The 18,676-nt window shown below is 37.5% G+C and overlaps 3 protein-coding genes and 1 long non-coding RNA gene across 4 annotated transcripts; 2 read left to right on the plus strand and 2 right to left on the minus strand.

Annotated features, from left to right (window-relative positions):
* Positions 1-937: 937 nt before the first annotated feature.
* LOC106333249 lies at positions 938-1,406 on the minus strand. The gene is made up of 2 exons (XR_001268323.1): positions 1,081-1,406; positions 938-979 (listed from the first exon to the last, which is right to left on the minus strand). It is a non-coding gene; the product is annotated as an uncharacterized LOC106333249 (long non-coding RNA).
* A 2,863-nt stretch (positions 1,407-4,269) lies between these two features.
* On the plus strand, positions 4,270-7,088 carry LOC106329250 (cytochrome P450 704C1-like). The gene is made up of 6 exons (XM_013767878.1): positions 4,270-4,831; positions 4,906-4,962; positions 5,754-5,981; positions 6,051-6,389; positions 6,470-6,670; positions 6,768-7,088. Exons 1-4 carry the CDS (start codon positions 4,307-4,309, stop codon positions 6,189-6,191), a joined length of 951 nt encoding a protein of 316 aa, XP_013623332.1. The 5' UTR covers positions 4,270-4,306; the 3' UTR covers positions 6,192-6,389; positions 6,470-6,670; positions 6,768-7,088.
* Positions 6,204-6,956, plus strand: LOC106329968 (cytochrome P450 704C1-like). Its single transcript, XM_013768554.1, has 3 exons — positions 6,204-6,389; positions 6,470-6,670; positions 6,768-6,956. The coding sequence occupies exons 1-3, from the start codon at positions 6,204-6,206 to the stop codon at positions 6,954-6,956; spliced, it is 576 nt and encodes a 191-aa protein (XP_013624008.1).
* Positions 7,089-7,145: 57 nt separating the features above from the next.
* Positions 7,146-8,145, minus strand: LOC106329251 (histone deacetylase complex subunit SAP18-like). Its single transcript, XM_013767879.1, has 4 exons — positions 7,973-8,145; positions 7,788-7,883; positions 7,334-7,408; positions 7,146-7,231 (listed from the first exon to the last, which is right to left on the minus strand). Exons 1-4 carry the CDS (start codon positions 8,009-8,011, stop codon positions 7,199-7,201), a joined length of 243 nt encoding a protein of 80 aa, XP_013623333.1. The 5' UTR covers positions 8,012-8,145; the 3' UTR covers positions 7,146-7,198.
* Between the last annotated feature and the right edge of the window lie 10,531 nt (positions 8,146-18,676).

Here is an 18,676-nt window from a genome sequence, read left to right on the forward strand (position 1 = left end):
GTTTCTTAAAGCTAGCAATAAAACAAAAACAATAATCTGACGCACATATTTGAACTTATCAAACTATGAAGCGGGATTCCAGACTTTTAATTGGGGCTATCAATCTGAGACTCCGTTTGGTCATAATCTGCCCACCATTAATTGGGCGTATAATGGCTCTTGAGGGAGAGTATAGTTTATATTATGAGCAGTCACAATGAACCTTCTGCATATTGAGTCAAGCTATAATGTGGTTTCATGTGTTCATAACGCAGAAGGAGCTCGAAATGGGTCTATCCGAAAGCAACTGTACCTAACTTCCATCTCCCAGTGCGCAGCTTTGGGGTTAATGTAGAATATTTTGTTTTCAACGACGCGCGTGTTTGGTTCTACTATATGAAACGGCGCACATGTTTGATTATGTTGATAGAAACGGCATGGCTTTGCCATCTTCGAACGGTCACGGCATGGCCATGTGAAAATCATTAACTATGTTGGATACTCCAATTTAATATACCGTGATTGTTTAAGTCGTTGAGGGGGTACCCACGTCACGTGAGATGTTCATGCCAGCTATGTAAATTTCTCGTCGATTTAGCTTAATATTTTTGTTTTTAATAAGACAGATTAGCCATTAAACAAAAGAACACACATACAGAGATTATTACACGATAAATGGAAAAAAAAAGATGTATACCCAGTAATACTAAACCCTTGATTGTAAATTATAAGACCACTTAGATAATTAGATCCATTTAGATATTTATTATTAAATCACTAAAGAAGTAGAAGACTATGATCTTGGTGATGGTAAGGTTTTTAAGGAACATGAGAACTTGTTTTGGTCTGAAGCAGAGAGAAGAGAGCTTTGTTTTCTTGGTGAAGAAGATGAGCTTTCTTCTTAAGTTTCTCGTTCTCCTGTATGATGTGTTGATTCTCCATGTAAAGCTTTATATTGTTCATCTCCATCTCCTTTTCTTCCCGCCACATCCTTCTCCTCCTGAAAATGTTAAGAAACAGAGATTAAAATGTTATCGTGACTAAGAACGTAATTAAAGCGTCGATTATAGATAGTTTCAGAAAGGTGTGTGAGGTTAAAACCTTGAGAGGCGAGGGATACGAACGTGGGTATGTGTTTTGAGGTACAAAACTAATCTCGTGGGTGTGTGTGAGAATGGTTCTGAAGAACTTAAACACATCTTTAGAGATTATAGAGAGAGATAAAAGAAGTGAGGCGTGTTTGATTAGTGGGTAAGAGATAAATAGAGGTGTTATATAGATGAAAATTTGTGTAAGTTTGTGTCTTGCATTTTCTTGAGAGAGCGAGAGAGGAAAGAGAGAGGCTCCTTTAGAAGGTAATGATGGCAAAGAAGAATCATGATTACAAAGGGACAGGGAAAGAGGTTATGAGGGAGAAGAAGAAGTTGAATGAAAAAGAACAAGTACAACATAAACAGTCTTATCTTTACTGTATTTTTATGGGTTTTTGTTTTGTTTTTTTGGCGACTGATTGAGTTAGTTAAAAGTACTACTATTTAGAATAATTTAGGAAGTTTCCCTAAAAAGCTCAGACTCACCGTTAAAGAGGTACACAGGATGAAACAAACTATCCAATATTATTATAACTTATGATCATTTTGTTTGTTTGTCAACTAAATCACATGGTTTTTGATGTTCAAAGTGACAGTTAGTCAAATCTTCGTAACAGCTATTCATACATCAAAAACTATTCTTTTCAAATATATTTACAAATTATAATACGTTCCGACCTAATAAAGCAGTAGTACAAGCTTTTTAGATGTATAAACGGAATCAATGGATCTTTAACCAAATGATTGCAATTAACTACTCTTTTACTTTTACGTTGCAACTCAGATTCGGAAACTAGGCTCGTCTCTTGCTCCAACAAAATGAGTTCATACATTAGGTTGAACCTTATACACATTTTATTTTTACTTCAGTACCGTAATACTATTACATTACAATGGTTAAACTTTTCTTGAAAGAAAAGAATTTATAAAGTGAATTTTACATTATATTGGCTGTTTTATATACTATATGCATTTAACCTCTGCTTGTTTTTGTGAGATTAATAATCGTATTGCGTTTTATGAAACGATTTGGCAGATTCTTTTGACTGGCAAAAGGTCAAATCATGATTACTTGTGAACCAAAGCAAGTCAAAAGGTAAGAGTACGTGAAAACCTCGATCTTCATCACAAGTACAATTGTTTCCTCTTATTAACTTTTAAAACATCAAACCCTTTTTTTTCTCTGTGTTTTCTATTTAATATGACTTTTATGAAACCTAATCCTGATTCTGCCTTTTGTCACGAAAGGAAAAAAGATTACGTACCCGAGCCTCCAAGATAGAAGAGTGTAAATCGAGAATTTTCAACTCATTGAAAGTCATATCTCATGATGGTTAATCAATTCCGTTACATACACACAACAAGACTTACGTTCTAAAGTTTACTTACACCATTTGTTCTCGTCGTTCCCCGTCCAATAGTTTATACAGGCTGTATGTAGAATATTAAGATTCTTGACTAATAAGTACTTTGTATTAATTACTTTTAAAACGATAAACCATAAAGTTTTCTTACGACATGTGTTCTTAAGCAATATGTGTACTTATCTGTTCTTATTTACATACTGATACCGTTCGTTGTCTTACATTTGGAATATTAATCAACACTCTAGTGTGTTTCATTGTCCAGCCCGTTAATCAAATGAGTAATTTTGTAATCAAAATCCTAATCAACTGACTTTGTGTGTTAAGGGGGGTCATGGCTCACCATGGGTCACGTAGCGAGCTTGGGTTTAAGGGATGGTTCTTAAACTTGGAAGGAAGAGGAAAAAGTGTGAAATCGATGCTACCAAACCTGGTGCAGTGACTTTAATTTAGCACATATACAATAATAATATATACTTACATTTATGTGTTGTAGTGGAAAAAGTCATGGAGTACTCGAGTAGGAGTAGAAGCAAAAGCCAGAGCACATTTACTTTGGAAAAAAATGAAACCACCGATTTGGCTTCTTCCTCCCATAATCATCATACCCATTTGCCATAATAACCCCATTCACTAGTCCCCACTGTGTACGACAAAGATAGATTCATCAACCATCATCACCATTCATCATTATCTTGCATACTGGATTTTGTGGGCTATTTTCTCTTCAATGTTCAAACCCAATTTCCATTTACTCATAATTCCCCTTCTTCCCATGGCCCAATCGATACTCATTATTTACAAACTATAATATATTATTTTTTGGGAATTTTTTGCTAACGGTTTACAACACATTCATAACTACAAACGAGAACATCAAGTACAGAACAAACAAATTTCATGAGTATTGAACAGTAACACGAGTAATTCCGGCTTACAACGTAGAATTAGAGAACGCGGGCGTCCAATTGACAAAACCTCGTTTTGTCCAAATCATGAAACACTTGAAAATACTCAGATTTTGTTAATATTGTATTGGAAACACGAAAATAGTATGAGTTTAACCATGTAAGTGCTAAATCTAAGGGATTATGTGATGAAATCATCTAAAACTTGAGTAAAAACAATGGCGGCCGCATACAGGAAAATAGGTCTGGAAGAAGACTAGTACAAAATTACAACTTCACTCCTATTAAAATAAATGAGTGAAATATGAATACCAAATACAAGTTACAAGAATCGAACTCGCACTACTTTCAGTTTACAAGTGTAGCGTTACCACTTCACCTGTGAAGAATCATTGTCAATCGTTTAAACTATAAATATATAGCAAACCGTTCTAATTTTTTTTAACCACCATAAAATGTATCGACCTTCCCTTGCTTAGTTTACAATGAGGCAATAACCACTTTAGTAACACAAATTCATTAAACATGTATAAAACCATAAATACACATCAACTAAAATTTAAAATGTTAATTTCTATTTATACTATGTGGTATTATACGTACAAAAATACACAAAATTTCTTCCCGCGTACTCCCCGATTTTTTCCGCTTTTTCAATAAATCGCTAGGCCCGAGTGCGCCACACGCGTAACGCCTACCGAGTTTCTGAACAAGGCTAAAAAGTATATCAAAACCAAAAACTAAAAGCAAAAATCTGAAAATCAAAAAACCAAAACTTAAAAATTCTAAACGTGGGTTCGAATTCGTTTCAAAAGGCCGACCCTTTATTATGGGCTTAACTATGGGCCCAACTAGATCATCTTCTTCGTCGCGCGGTGAAATCTGTTTACCTCTCCAACTCGACTTCACAGTTCACAACGGAATAAGAAGCCAAAAAAAGAAAAGTCTGCCAAGTAAGAAAAGAATGGAGGAGATTTTAGCGACCATAGCCATCGCACTAGCAGCCACGATCTTCATCGTTCTGTCATTCTCAATCTACCTAACGATCAGAATCTTCACCGGAAAGTCTATACGCAACAAGGCGTACTCTCCAGTGCACGCCACGGTCTTTGACCTCTTATTCCACAGCCAAGAGTTATACGATTACCAGACGGAGCTCGCTAGGAAGAAGCCAACCTTCAGGTTCTTGAGTCCCGGACAGAGCGAGATATTCACTGCAGATGCTCGCAACGTGGAGCATATTCTCAAGACAAGATTCGATAACTACAGCAAAGGACACAGCAGTCGTGAGAATCTTGCGGATCTTTTGGGACATGGAATCTTCGCTGTTGATGGAGATAAATGGAGACAGCAGAGAAAGCTCGCTAGCTTTGAGTTCTCTACTAGAATTTTGAGAGACTTTAGCTGCTCTGTTTTTAGGACAAATGCATGTAAACTTGTTGGTTTTGTCTCTGAATTTGCTCTCTCTGGAAAATCATTTGATGCTCAAGTAAGTCTAAATATGGAAACTTGCAACGTTTTATTTAATGAAACTCAAAAGGGTACTTTTGTTTTGGGTGTTAGGATATGTTGATGAGATATACACTGGAGTCTATCTTCAAAGTAGGGTTTGGTGTGGAGTTAATGTATAAGCCGGAAAACCGGACTGACATAAACGATAAAATAAAAGCGATGTTAAGAAAATAAACGAATGTAAAAGACGAATACAAGAACGATAAGAAATCGTATTCGCAAAGAGACATGGAGTCGAGATATGATCTCTTTCCTTAACTCAAAATATTCGCTCCGTTAGTGAGACGGGACTGTACGAATATAGAGTCCCAGGATACAACCATGGCAGACGAATCACGCCTCACTCGTGATCGCCCTATCGAACTATAAACTCTACGAAACACTCTCTAGACTTACGTTGAGGGATCTGGTGATTTTTTGTTGCGTAAAAACTTAAAGAAACATAAAGAAGAGAAGACGAGCCATTTTTCGTAACTAATGCCGCACGTGCGCACGTTGGCGGAAATCTCGCGAGGATCTCGGAGGCGAGGCGTTACGAAACTTCCTCCGCAAGATCTTTTCTCGTTTAAACTTATCGTCAAGAAGAGAGACAGCGTGTTGTTTTTAAACGAACTACGTGTTGTTTAAAATAAAATGCATGTCGTTTTCGGGAATTAAATGGCAAAACGATGAGCTTAACTTGGTCCAAAAAGAATATTTTTATCGGATTGTTTAACCTCTCATGTCATGAAGACATATATATACTCCTCAAAATCAACTCTCCCAACCAATGTGAGATGTTGTTAACTTCATTTCATTAAAGCCAACAAAGCTTTTTATAAGAACCCATAGGCCCATTTCGTTTTCACATTTTGTCATATATTATTTGAGCCATTAGGCTTAATAATTAGGCCCAACAGTTAAAATGTTTGGATGAATTTAGCAAAGAAGGGGAAGAGTTCATGGAAGGTTTTGATGAAGGTAACGTTGCAACTAGTTTAAGATTCATCGATCCTCTCTGGAAGCTGAAACGGTTTCTCAACATCGGATCACAAGCTAGACTCAAGAAGAGTATTGCTACTATAGACAAGTTTGTCTATAGACTAATTACCACTAAGAGAAAAGAACTTGGCAGGGAACAGAACACTGTGAGTTCGCTCTTGAAATTTTACACTCTCTTTTTGATTGGATTCTTACCCCTTTTGGCCTGTCTTTAGGCTGTTAGAGAGGATATACTATCAAGATTTCTAGTGGAGAGTGAGAAAGATCCGGAGAACATGAATGATAAGTACCTAAGGGACATAATCTCGAACTTTATGATTGCTGGAAAGGATACAACCGCTGCATCTCTCTCTTAGTTCTTATACATGATGTGCAAGAACCCACTTGTTCAGGAGAAGATCTTACAAGAGATCAGAGATGTGACATCAAGTCACGAGAGAACAACCGATGTAAACGGTTTCGTTCAGAGTATAAATGAAGAGGCTCTTGATCAGATGCAGTATCTCCATGCAGCCTTGTCTGAGACCTTGAGGCTTTACCCTCCTGTGCCTGTGGTAAAATGACCGCTTCTTTAAAGATTATTATCTGATTGAACAACAGATGCAATATCTATTTTTCTTGGTCCCTTCTCTAGGACATGAGGTGTGCAGAGAATGATGACATACTCGCAGATGGACATAGAGTGAAGAGAGGGGATAATGTCTACTACTTGGCCTATGCAATGGGAAGGATGACTTATGTATGGGGACAAGATGCTGAGGAGTTTAAGCCAGAGAGATGGCTCAAGGATGGCGGGTTCCAACCAGAATCACCATTCAAATTCATAAGCTTTCATGTTTGTACATCTCTCTCTTGGACAAGTTATGTATGAGGTTAAGAAACTAAAGACATTATCTTCTAACATGTTCTCTTTCTTTGACTGTGTATGTAAGGCTGGTCCAAGAATCTGTCTTGGCAAGGATTTCGCATACCGGCAAATGAAGACAGTATCGATGGTACTTCTTCACTTCTTTCGCTTCAAAATGGCTGATGAGAAGAGTAACGTGCGTTACAAGAGAATGCTTACGCTTCATATTGAAGGAGGACTCCATCTCCATGCAATCCCAAGGACAAGCACTTGATTTCCACTTTTATAGTCTATGTTTCATCATGTAACCCAACATTTGGTTACCCATTCAGACAAAACATCATTTAAATTGGTCAAATCTTGTTTAAACTGAGTAAAATCATTACACCACATATTAGACATAAAATGTTGTCTGAATGAAGTTTTGAAATGGGAACAACCATGAAGGTGCTCTTTGCCTTGTGCACAAACACAGACACACCTAAATCTCACTTGACGAGAAACAGAAACCTCCTCCTAGTAGATTGCTACATCCAGATAATCTCCAATCTGCAAAAGGATGATTAATTACAGTTATAGCTATTCTACTCGGCATACTATTTTGACTATAAAGATTACCATTATCTTCTGTGTGTGTGTTTAACTCTTTACCTCAAAATGAAGGTCAGCGAGTGTTTTACTGTCGTCTGGTTGTTTTCGGTTTGGATAAGACATCGTCTGACCAACCTTTTTATCAATCAACAATCACAAGATCAGTATCTTCCCGTGAGTTCTAGCAAACATCGCAAAGAACAAGTAAAATGATAACAAGTGAATCTGAAATCACCCCTGCCAAACAAACTAATGCATTCTTATATATAATGTTCTGTTCTCTCAACTCTCAAATCATAAGCATGGGAAGATGACTAGTCGATGCTACTATATGATCTGAGCATGCTTCATAAGTATAACAAAATACATGTTCGATATAGAGGCTCTAAATCAACTATGACTTAAAGAAAGTGGCAAAAAACACAGAAGAAACTCTAGAACGCCTCAACAATCTTGTAGTGGTCATGGTTATATCCTATCTTATCAAGAATGTGAAGAAAGAAGGTAACTTTACCTGTCTGACAATAAACCGGCCATTCTTGTCAGGATAAACAAACGCAAAAGATAATCTCGCGTCTCTTCTCCTAGCCGCTACAGAAACTTCTTTGACCTGAAACAACAACATGGTTCCACTTTGTGTGCTAAGGAACGAGGAGAAAACACAGGCACATCCATTGTGTACCAAATCTGTTAACTCACGAAGATTGGCATCTTTCCAAGTGTAGATTTGAACTTCATCCTTTGGTTCTTTGCCTCTCACAGCATAATCTTCCTTAGTATGATGACCACCACTCTGCACAAGTAGACTCGACACAATGCATAGAACTAACTGCCTTTCATGAGCATAACTTGCTAACCATTATCACAGACTACAAAGGAACAGTTTGTTAAATTATTCACATATGAGTTATACTATATTTGTCTTTTATCTTCATGTATAAAGAAATGTAAAAAATATTTTTTCTTCAATTTCTGTAAGGAATAAACTAACAAAATTTTCAACTTTTATTTATTTAATTATTTAAATGAAGTTTTCACCTTTTTTCATTTTCAATTCATCAAATCAAATGATCACATTTATTTATATTTTCATAAAGGGTGTAATTCATATATATACTTTATACTTCTTTATTTATTTATTTTCTTAATTATGCTATAGCATTGCCGATCAAATTTTTTTTTTGAAACATATCTAATAGTTAGTTAACAATACGAAGAAAACATAGATACCACAATACATATTCAAGGTATAGATGAATAGTGACTTCACGGGCTCTCCTAGGATCCCAATTAGAGCAACCTTATTGATAACAGTTACATAAGAGGTTCTCCTCGACTTGTCTTGTAATACATTGATTAGATAAATTTTGTTCAAATCAAATTTGTAATCGCTTCACAATTCCCGTCTATCGGGTGGATTTTAATATATATAATATTAAAAAAAAAGGTTCACCTCCCTCTTTTTATCAATATTATAATGTAATTCTATTATCTAATTAAATTTGTTTTCTTTTAGAAAATATCAAACGAATAAAAAAACACCATTTGAAAAAGTGATATCTACAAACATCCTAAATTCCTAATCACATCTCTGAACCCATCTTGAATCTCTCTCTTTCCACTCACTTTTTATTGTTTATAATTAATTTGTTTGGAGAATCCACTTTCATCCTCCTAATGGAGGTGCTCTCTATGCTGTTTTTACCAATTCTTGATGCTTCGTTCTTTTATTTTTTGTTCACACTGTTGCTTCATTCTTATTATAGTAAGATGTGTGAAAATTATATGTTTTGATTTGTCGAGAGCGTCGTATTCAAAACGACAAGGCGCAATGACCCTACACTCAGTGCTAGTTCGTAGTTCCACGAGAACGTGAGGATATTATATTATTTTCTTACAAATAAACTGGTGCGGACAATGTGAAGGTAAAGATATTACTATAAACTGAAAAGTATGAAATTATGAAGACTACCCTGTCTTATTTGCTTCAGTTTCTGAATACGAAGACTACCATGTCTTAAATAAGGATTTTAAGAACCGGTTCTTAACTTTTTTAGTTAAAAGTTAAAAACAGCTTTTTAACTTCCGCTAAAAAACTCACTCTAAAAACTCTGGGTTAATCATGGTCTAAGGCCCTAATCACCACCAACTTCTTTCGCTCGCATCCTCATAAATATACTACTATTCAATATTTGCTTTTGTTTCCAATTGAACTGATCTGTCTCTAAATTAATTTACTTCTATGATGTTTCATTTACATGGCTTGCTTTTCTAAAACGAAGTACTAAATAGTCGAGTACTATAAGTTTGTCTACCATGTTATATGAAACTCGTCCCAACATATATGGTTTTATGTGCATCGACTTGCGACTTTTTCCTTTTTCTTTATTTTCTTGGATAGGATACAACGAGGATGGTTTGGTCAGTGTTCGGTCTAGTTCTTTATTTTTCTTTTCTTTTGCATGTCTGGTAGTGATAACGTTGGAAACATAGACACGAGCTTTCATTTTCTTTAACAATTTCTGATTTCTTAAAAAGATATGTTAGTGCCGTTATGGGTCCTTTATTTTGCTGATGTTAAGTAATTAATATATAGATAAGGGATCTCTATGTAATTAGTTTAGAATACAGTAGCCCTACTTGTATACTTGTATAAATACCTTTCTTATGGTTAATAAAAGTATCTAAGCCTCCAACTCTATATGGTATCAGAGCCTAGAATCTGACCTAATCTTTTCTTCAAAATCTTTCTTCTTTTTCACGGTTTCTCATCATGTCCTCGAGCTCTGATGAAACCATCTTGCTCACCGGCACCCCTAATGCCATCCTTAACATCAACATGTCCAATGTGACTAAGCTTACCGCCACAAACTTCTTGATGTGGAGCCGTCAGATCCAAGCACTCCTCGATGGATATGATCTTGTTGGTCATATTGATGGTTCTCGTGTTGTTCCACCGCCCACGACCACAACCGAGAATGCTGTTACTACCAACCCTGCATACACGGCTTGGAAACGACAGGATAGGCTCATCTACAGTGCTCTTTTGGGTGCTATCACACCAACGATCCAGCCGATCCTCTCCACCACCACGACTGCAACTGAGATCTGGAGTACTCTCAACGCTACATATGTGAAGCCAAGCCGAGGCCACTTCAAGCAACTCAAACAACAACTCAAAGCTACTACAAAGGGTATTAAGTCCATTAATGAATATGTTCAAGGACTAACCGCTATCTTTGATCAGCTTGCTCTACTTGGCAAACCGGAGGATCCTGAAGACCAGATTGATGCTATCCTCGAAGGCCTTCCAGAGGATTACAAAACCTTAATTGATCAGGTTGAAAGCAGTGATACCCCTCCCTTCAGTCAAAGCAATCAACTCCTCTCTCTGCTCCAGTCACTGCGAACTTTACCAACTACAAAGGCAACAATTACAACAATCGCCAGCAAGGGAACAAGCGTGGTGGCTATCAAGGCAACAACCGCAGTAACCAAACTTGGCAACAACAACAACAATTTCAAACAACTCCTCACAGCTCTGCTTCCCGCGGTGGTTACCAAGGTAAATGCCAGCTTTGTAGAGTCTTTGGTCATAGTGCTCGGCGATGTACACAATTGCAGAGTGCAGGCACGATGTCTGCTGCTTCAAGCCCGATGCCGTGGCAGCCAAGAGCTAATCTCGCAGCCTCTTATCCTTACAACGCGGTGCCATGGTTGTTGGACAGCGGCGCTACACACCATCTGACATCAGACCTCAACAATCTTGCATTGCATCAACCGTACCAGGGCGGTGATGAGGTTGCAATAGCAGATGGCTCAGGCTTGTAGATCACGCACATTGGTTCTTCTTCTATCCCTACTCGATCAAAATCTTTGCATCTTAAGGATATACTCTGTGTCCCTAATGTTCACAAGAACTTGATTTCGGTTTACCGTCTTTGTAATGCTAATCAAGTCTCTGTGGAATTCTTTCCTGCCTCATTTCAGGTGAAGGATCTCAGCACGGGGGTCAAGCTGCTTCAAGGTCAAACGAAGGGTGAATTGTATGAGTGGCCTATGTCTGCTTCCACATCTCCTGCTTCCTACGCTGCATACCCAGACACAAAGGCCACCCTAGACCAATGGCATCATCGCCTAGGACACCCCTCCCCTGCTACCCTTAAAACCATTGTTTCTCAATTTTCTTTACCATGTTTTTCAAGTTCTATTACTACTCCTTGCAATGATTGCCTACTCAATAAGATTCATAAGCTTCCCTTTCAAACAAGTTCAATTCGCTCTTCAAAACCTCTCCAATATATTTTCTCAGATGTTTGTCAATCACCAGTCTTATCCTCTCAAAACTTCAAATATTATCTCATATTTGTAGACCACTACACACGATATACATGGCTATACCCTCTTCAAACCAAGTCCCAAGTCAAAGATATTTTTATCCTCTTTAAACCCCTTGTTGAAAACCGATTTGACACCAAGATCAAACATCTCTACTCTGATAAAGGTGGTGAATACTTAGCTCTGTGATCTTACCTTGCTACCCACGGTATCACCCACCTTACAAGTCCTCCTCACACCCCAGAACACAATGGTATATCTGAACGCAAGCATCGACATATTGTCGAAACAGGCTTAAGCCTTCTCTCAACCGCTCATATGCCACTACACATGTGGCCTCTTGCGTTCGCTGCAGCGGTCTTCCTCATAAACTGCCTTCCCACACCAAACCTTTCTAACCAGTCCCCCTATCAGATACTCTTCAACCAACATCCAAATTACTCTAAACTGCGAACTTTTGGCTGCCTTGCTTACCCGTGGTTAAGACCTTATGCTCCAAATAAGCTTGAAACAAGGTCCCTTCCCTGCATCTTTATTGGCTATTCCCTTACTCAGAGTGCCTATCAGTGCTTAGACCCAGCTACTGGCCGTGTCTACACTACCCGACATGTCCGTTTTAATGAGAAACAATTCCCATATTCTACCCTCATCCACCCAAAGCCCACGACCTCCCCTGAATCTCCGCAAAATCCCACACCAGCTCCACCATTCACCACTGTCCCTGCAGCATTACCACTCATACAATATGCTCTGTTAGCTTCGAACGCTCAACCCCCGGGCACAGAGACTCCACCTGCGACGGTGTTGCACACTCCAAGTTCTGCGAGCTCTGAGAACTCCGTGGACACAGCTAACACTGATCAGGAACCAACATCGCCTGTGCCTCAACCTTCTGCGTCCTCAGCACCATCGCCTCCTGCACCACTGGAACAGGAAACTGCAGCTGCTCCACTGGAACCTGTTCAACCTGCTCAGCCGAGTCATCCTATGACCACAAGATCAAAGAACAACATCACCAAACCAGCTACTAAGTACAATCTTGCTGCAACTGTTCAGTGTGATCCTCATTGGATCCCATCAACTTGGCAACAGGCGATGAAGCATGCTCACTGGCGTAAAGCAATGAGTGGAGAGTTCACCTCCACAACTGATAATTACACTTGGGATTTAGTGGAAGTGACACAGAGGATGAATGTAGTAGGATGTCGTTGGGTCTTCACTATCAAGTACAATCCGGATGGTACCATTCACAAATACAAAGCCCGAATAGTTGCTAAAGGATATCACCAGCAGCAAGGAGTCGATTACACGGACACATTCAGTCCTGTAATTAAAGCTACCACGATCAGACTTATACTGGGGTTGGCGGTTAACCGTGACTGGCATATGCGTCAAATGGATGTCAACACTGCGTTCTTACAAGGTCACTTAAAAGAAGAAGTGTTCATGTCTCAGCCACCTGGTTTTCAAGATCCAAGTAAACCTACCCATGTATGTCGCCTTCGGAAAGCGATCTACGGCTTGAAACAAGCTCCTAGAGCTTGGTACTCTGAACTCAAACAGTGTTTTCTCTCTATTGGCTTCCGAAACTCCTTGTCTGATACATCGCTATTCATCCTCAAACATAATGGCATCTATGTTTATCTTCTAGTCTATGTTGATGATATCCTTGTTACAGGAAGTTGCTCGAAGCTGGTTCAACGTATCATTGATACCATCGCTCAAAAGTTCTCCATTAAGGACATGGGCACGCTTGGCTACTTCCTGGGCATTGAGGCTATCCGAACGCCACAAGGGCTGCATCTGATGCAGCGCAAGTACATTACTGACCTTCTCACCAAAGTCAACATGTTGCGTGCCAAACCAGTTCCTACGCCTCTGCCATCTTCACCCAAGTTAACTCTCAACTCGGGCACGCCACATTCTGATCCCTATGAATATCGGAAGATCGTGGGTAGTCTTCAGTATCTAGCTCTTACACATCCTGACATCTCCTATGCAGTTAACAAGCTCTCTCAGTACATGCATCGTCCTACTACGGATCACTGGCAAGCTGCTAAGAGAGTCCTCCGTTACCTATCTGGTACTCTTACTCATGGCATCTTTCTCCGGAAACAGAGGGATCCTGTACTCCATGCCTTCTCTGATGCTGATTGGGCGGGGGATTCTGATGACTATGTCTCGACCAATGCGTATATCATCTACTTTGGAAGTCAGCCTATCTCCTGGACGTCAAAGAAGCAAAAGGGGTCGCTCGCTCCTCCACTGAAGCGGAATATCGTTATGTTGTGAATACTGCGGCTGAAGTCCGATGGGTGTTCTCTCTCTTACACGAACTTGACCTTCCGATTCTCACTGCTCCTACTGTCTACTGTGACAACATAGGTGCTACTTACCTCTGCGCTAATCCGGTGTTTCACTCTCGTATGAAACATATTGCTCTTGACTATCACTTTGTTCGTGGGCAAATTCAGAATGGACGTCTTCGAGTGTCTCATGTTTCCACACATGATCAACTTGCTGATGGCCTCACAAAACCATTATCACGAACTAGGTTTCAAGACCTGCGAAGCAAGATTGGTGTTCGTCAACTCCCACCATCTTGAGGAGGCGTGTTAAGTAAATAATATATAGATAAGGGATCTCTATGTAATTAGTTTAGAATACAGTAGCCCTACTTGTATACTTGTATAAATACCTTTCTTACGGTTAATAAAAGTATCTAAGCCTCCAACTCTATAGCTGAGGTGGATAAGCCACAAGTGTAATTGAACCCTGGATTAGTGGGAAGCAGTTGAGCAACACAAGAAATAGCGATGTCAATGCATGATTAATTATTGAATAGATAATGTTACATTGTTAAACTCATGATAGGTTAAAGTGTCTCACATTAACATGTCTAATTGTGTAACAACTTCCACAAAAATGTTCAAAAAACATCCAAAAAATGTTCTTACTATGTAATCGTCTCTTATATATAATACACACATAATATGTACGCTTTAATCGTTGTATTTTATGACATCATATAGATATGTAATAAGTTGTCAATAAAAGTTACCTTTGTCTGTTGTACCATACATTACCAATGATGTGTGACATTATCTGTTTACTTGCTAACTTATATGTTTTCCTTCTAACAGATAGAAGATAATTTAAACATTCGTTAGTTAACATAGGGCATCTCCAACCACTAACACTATTTTAGTGTCAAAACCACGCTATTTTAGTGTAATTTCAACACTAAAGTCAAGGTTTTCTCCAACCGTAACACTAAACTTTACACTAAAATTATTTTATAATATTATATGTATTAAGTTTTTTATTTATCATTTATTTAATTGTATGTTTTAGTAATAAAATAAGTAAATAGTATTTTAGTGAGATAAATAGTGTTTTAGTGTGGTAAATAGTAACACACCAAATTTAGTGTTAAATTTTAGTGTTGCACTAAAATAGTATGATTTTTGCAGTTCCATTGGAGAAGATTTGGTGTAAAAATCACACTAAAATAGTGTTTTGCAGTTGGGTTGGAAATGACCTAGTAATAGAATTCAGTCAAAAGATAAACATTGGTAATAAAAGCGAAGAACGTAAGCGGAAGAAAACATAAGACTATCTACAATCGTTATTTTTGTTCAACACCCTATATTTTGTATTTTTAACATTACACATCATCGTTTTTTTTCTCCACCTATTAATTTGGAATTCATTTTAACTTTAGTTTTTACACTAGTTTATTTAAAAATTCAACACTCTATACATTATTTTCATTTTATGCATGGTTCAATCCTTCCATATATTTTTTCTGAACAAAAAAAATGGTTTTTCTAAAGAAAAATTTCAATAAATTTCATAAAATTAGTTAATAAATAAGTATTTTTATAGAATAATGATAATATTATTGTAATAAACGATTTTTTATTATGTCCAAATTTAATAAACCAAATCTCTTTTCGTAAAACACAAAAAACTATGAATTTTGGTATAATTTGTTTTTTTTAATATAACATTTGGTATAAGATAATTGATTTGAAAGAATTTGAATGAAATAGAAAAACATAAAAATTTCAACAACCAATAGAACACTCATATTCTTCAATGTGGGTTCCATTTGTTTTTGATTCAACAGTTGAATTAATTCAGCACCAAAAACTCCACGTCCTTTTTTCCTGTGTTTTAACACCCTTGTTAAACAGTTGAATTATTTTTTAACATGTCCATTGCACATAGTCTAAGTGAAGGGATCCCTTGATTTAAATATTTTAATTGTGAACCTGGGACGAAGTATAAAAATATTTTTTTTCCGTTATATTTTTTCCTATAAAAGACTGACACGCAGACTGGCATATCAAAACGATTTTTTTTTTTTTAACAACTGCATATCAAAACGATTTCATGTGACAAACCCTTATTCTTTTCGCTGAGCTTTGATTTTACTTTAGCTTATTTAGCTCTTTAAAAAATAATGCGATATTCTTTACTTGCGGCAGCGGGTATAATTGTTTTTTTTTTTGATAATCCAGGGGTTCTCCGCTTCGCGGATCATTCGCCTGGGCCCGGTCAGCGGTCGACTTCACCCGGGAGAGTTTTACCTGGGCTGGATCGAACTCAGTACCGCTTTGGTGTCCAGAAGAGGCAGAGTAGTTTATAATTGTTGAACTGATGTATCTTTCATTTGTATTCCAAATGATAATCTCTTTCTTTCTTTTTTTTTTTTGATCAAAATGATAATCTCTTTCTAAGGGATAAGAAGAATATGAATTGTTGAGCTGTTGTGGTAGAAAATTAGAGAAGTGACAATTACGTATTAACTTACAAATTAAAGTGAGGGTTCTTCAACAAAAGAAAATTTAATATAAAATCATCGTAAATTAAAGTGAGGGTTCTTCAACAAAAGAAAATTTAATATTCTCTAAAATCATCATTCAGCCACAAAATAAAGAATGAAAATAAATATTTCAGATAATTTATGGTGGAAAGAGCGTCAGTCTCGTTTATTGGACTCTTTTACCTAACATATTACTATATTTAACCAAGTATGTGAGGACCTCGAACAACAATGATGAATTTTCTGCTCTCCTTTTGACCAATTATTTTTAAATATTTGTAAAAAATGAATCAGCATTAGTTTCATACGTAATCAACTTCGTTCAACTTAGGTTAAATAGACATTTTAACTAAATATACTGAGACACGGCTATTAATATTTAATTAGTTTGTTTTTAACGACGATTATGACATATTAAAATGTAAGAGATCCATGCTTCACCTGAATTAACAACTATTTTTTTGTCAACTAGACAATTAGTAATCATTTAATAAAAAAAAACAATTAGTAATCATTTAGGCAAAAAAAAACATTTAGTGACCATTCATATGAATTATGAACCATAACATTTGAAAAAAAAAATGAATCTTTTGGATTTGAGTATCTTTGAAAAGCAAGGAAAAAGAAGAAATTGAGTGATTTAAAGGGGAAATTAGTCGAATTTTTACTGGTCCTACTGTTACAAGCAGAGTTTCATTCTTAGGTATTTTAGCTAATACTACGAGAACAGAGTTATCATTTTGTTCCATCAAAAATTGACTCATCTTTATTTATTTAAAATTTCTATTTTTTACAATTAAAAAAGAAATCTCATTATTTGGTATCACATGCTACAGTTGGAAACACGGATATTAGATTTTTTTTTTCTAAATTGAAATTTCATTCATAACTAAAATACCAAATTCATACAAAGCTGCCGCAGAAACAAGAACACATAGAAAGCGGCAACTAAAACCCACACAGAGACGACTTAAACCCACGCCGGGGTGACTCAAGGATAAAACAAAATCAACTCCACAACTAGAACCAAACAAGCGGTTAACAAATACGAAGCATGAACATATAACATAACGACTAGCAATCTTTAAAACTAAGCAATGACCAAAGATTGGGAGTTACCGCTGCTGCCCATAGCCCGCCACCCGGTAACCTCCACTTCTGTATCCAAACCACGACCTATCGTTGCTGCCTCACCCGCCAAATGATAGGACCAAGAACCGAAAGCTTCAAAACTCAACAAGGGGAACCGTTGCTTGGTCCACGCGCCTTGGAAACTGATGTGACATTATAAAAAACGTCCAATTTCATACAAAGAAGCTCTCTCAACACACCAAGAACCAACTGATGAAGCTTTGCCAAATGAACCTCTCCGGTATCACACTCGGAGGAAGAAACCAATGGCAAGCAACCATTAGATACATTACCCTAGAAGAAAGACTGGTAATACAATTGTCATACTCCCGATGAAAAGACAACAGACATATAATTGAACATGGCCAAAAAAAGAACGCAACAACCTTCACTAAATGAGTTCCAATTCCTAATTAGTCTATCAATCTCCAAAAGATAAGACTGCCTTCAAAACCAACATCATCAACCCGAAACTTAGCCATAAAACAGACAAACAGGCCCGACTAAACAAGCGGACTTTGGCTACAGCCTGTAAAACGGAACAACTAAACCACACTTCCAGGGGTGCTGAGCTCTAACCACTAATCGGATCCAAAGCATCGTTGTTGGTAACGGGTTGTTGAGCTCTGCCACGTGATTCGAGCGGTCGCCGAGAAAGAATTTCCACAAATCTAAAAGGGAAAAACCAGATCTGACGAAGCCCTTCAGTCCTAAACGTCGACCCTCTTCACCGTCGTCACGCCGTGAGTCTCGCTGTTGCTCCATGGAAAGCCGTGACCTTCTCCGTCGAAACGAAAACACGAAACGTTTTGTCAGCCACAGAACACCGAGCATCTAGACAAAGGATTGAGCAAAGGTGAAGAGAGCAAAAGAAAATAAGATCAGGAAAAGGAATAGAGCCTCCGGCACCGACAAAAAACGCCGGACCAGAGCTAGATTTGTTTTCAGAAGCGGTGGCAAGTTGAGAGAAAAGGGGCTAGGGTTTTTTTGACAAAGGATGGAGCGTCTCAAACACGGATTTTAGATTATTCACCATATCTTTGACAAGAAAAGAAGAAGATTATTCACCATATTAATCTAACAACAAATATATTAACAAGGAT

Source organism: Brassica oleracea, chromosome C3 (assembly GCF_000695525.1).
Source record: "Brassica oleracea var. oleracea cultivar TO1000 chromosome C3, BOL, whole genome shotgun sequence".
Taxonomy (NCBI): domain Eukaryota; kingdom Viridiplantae; phylum Streptophyta; class Magnoliopsida; order Brassicales; family Brassicaceae; genus Brassica; species Brassica oleracea.

Excerpts from the sequence above, each read along its gene's own strand:
- LOC106329250 (XM_013767878.1), top strand. The coding sequence starts at position 4,307 with ATGGAGGAGATTTTAGCGACCATAGCCATCGCACTAGCAGCCACGATC. Across the intron at positions 4,963-5,753 it reads AAGTAGGGTTTGGTGTGGAG|TTAAAATGTTTGGATGAATT; the intron begins TTAATGTATAAG and ends TAGGCCCAACAG. Across the intron at positions 5,982-6,050 it reads TTGGCAGGGAACAGAACACT|GCTGTTAGAGAGGATATACT; the intron begins GTGAGTTCGCTC and ends GCCTGTCTTTAG.
- LOC106329251 (XM_013767879.1), bottom strand. The coding sequence starts at position 8,011 with ATGAAGTTCAAATCTACACTTGGAAAGATGCCAATCTTC. Across the intron at positions 7,409-7,787 it reads GCCGGTTTATTGTCAGACAG|GTTGGTCAGACGATGTCTTA; the intron begins GTAAAGTTACCT and ends ATTGATAAAAAG. Across the intron at positions 7,232-7,333 it reads TCGCTGACCTTCATTTTGAG|ATTGGAGATTATCTGGATGT; the intron begins GTAAAGAGTTAA and ends ATCCTTTTGCAG.
- LOC106329968 (XM_013768554.1), top strand. The coding sequence starts at position 6,204 with ATGTGCAAGAACCCACTTGTTCAGGAGAAGATCTTACAAGAGATCAGA. Across the intron at positions 6,390-6,469 it reads TTTACCCTCCTGTGCCTGTG|GACATGAGGTGTGCAGAGAA; the intron begins GTAAAATGACCG and ends TCCCTTCTCTAG. Across the intron at positions 6,671-6,767 it reads TCAAATTCATAAGCTTTCAT|GCTGGTCCAAGAATCTGTCT; the intron begins GTTTGTACATCT and ends TGTGTATGTAAG.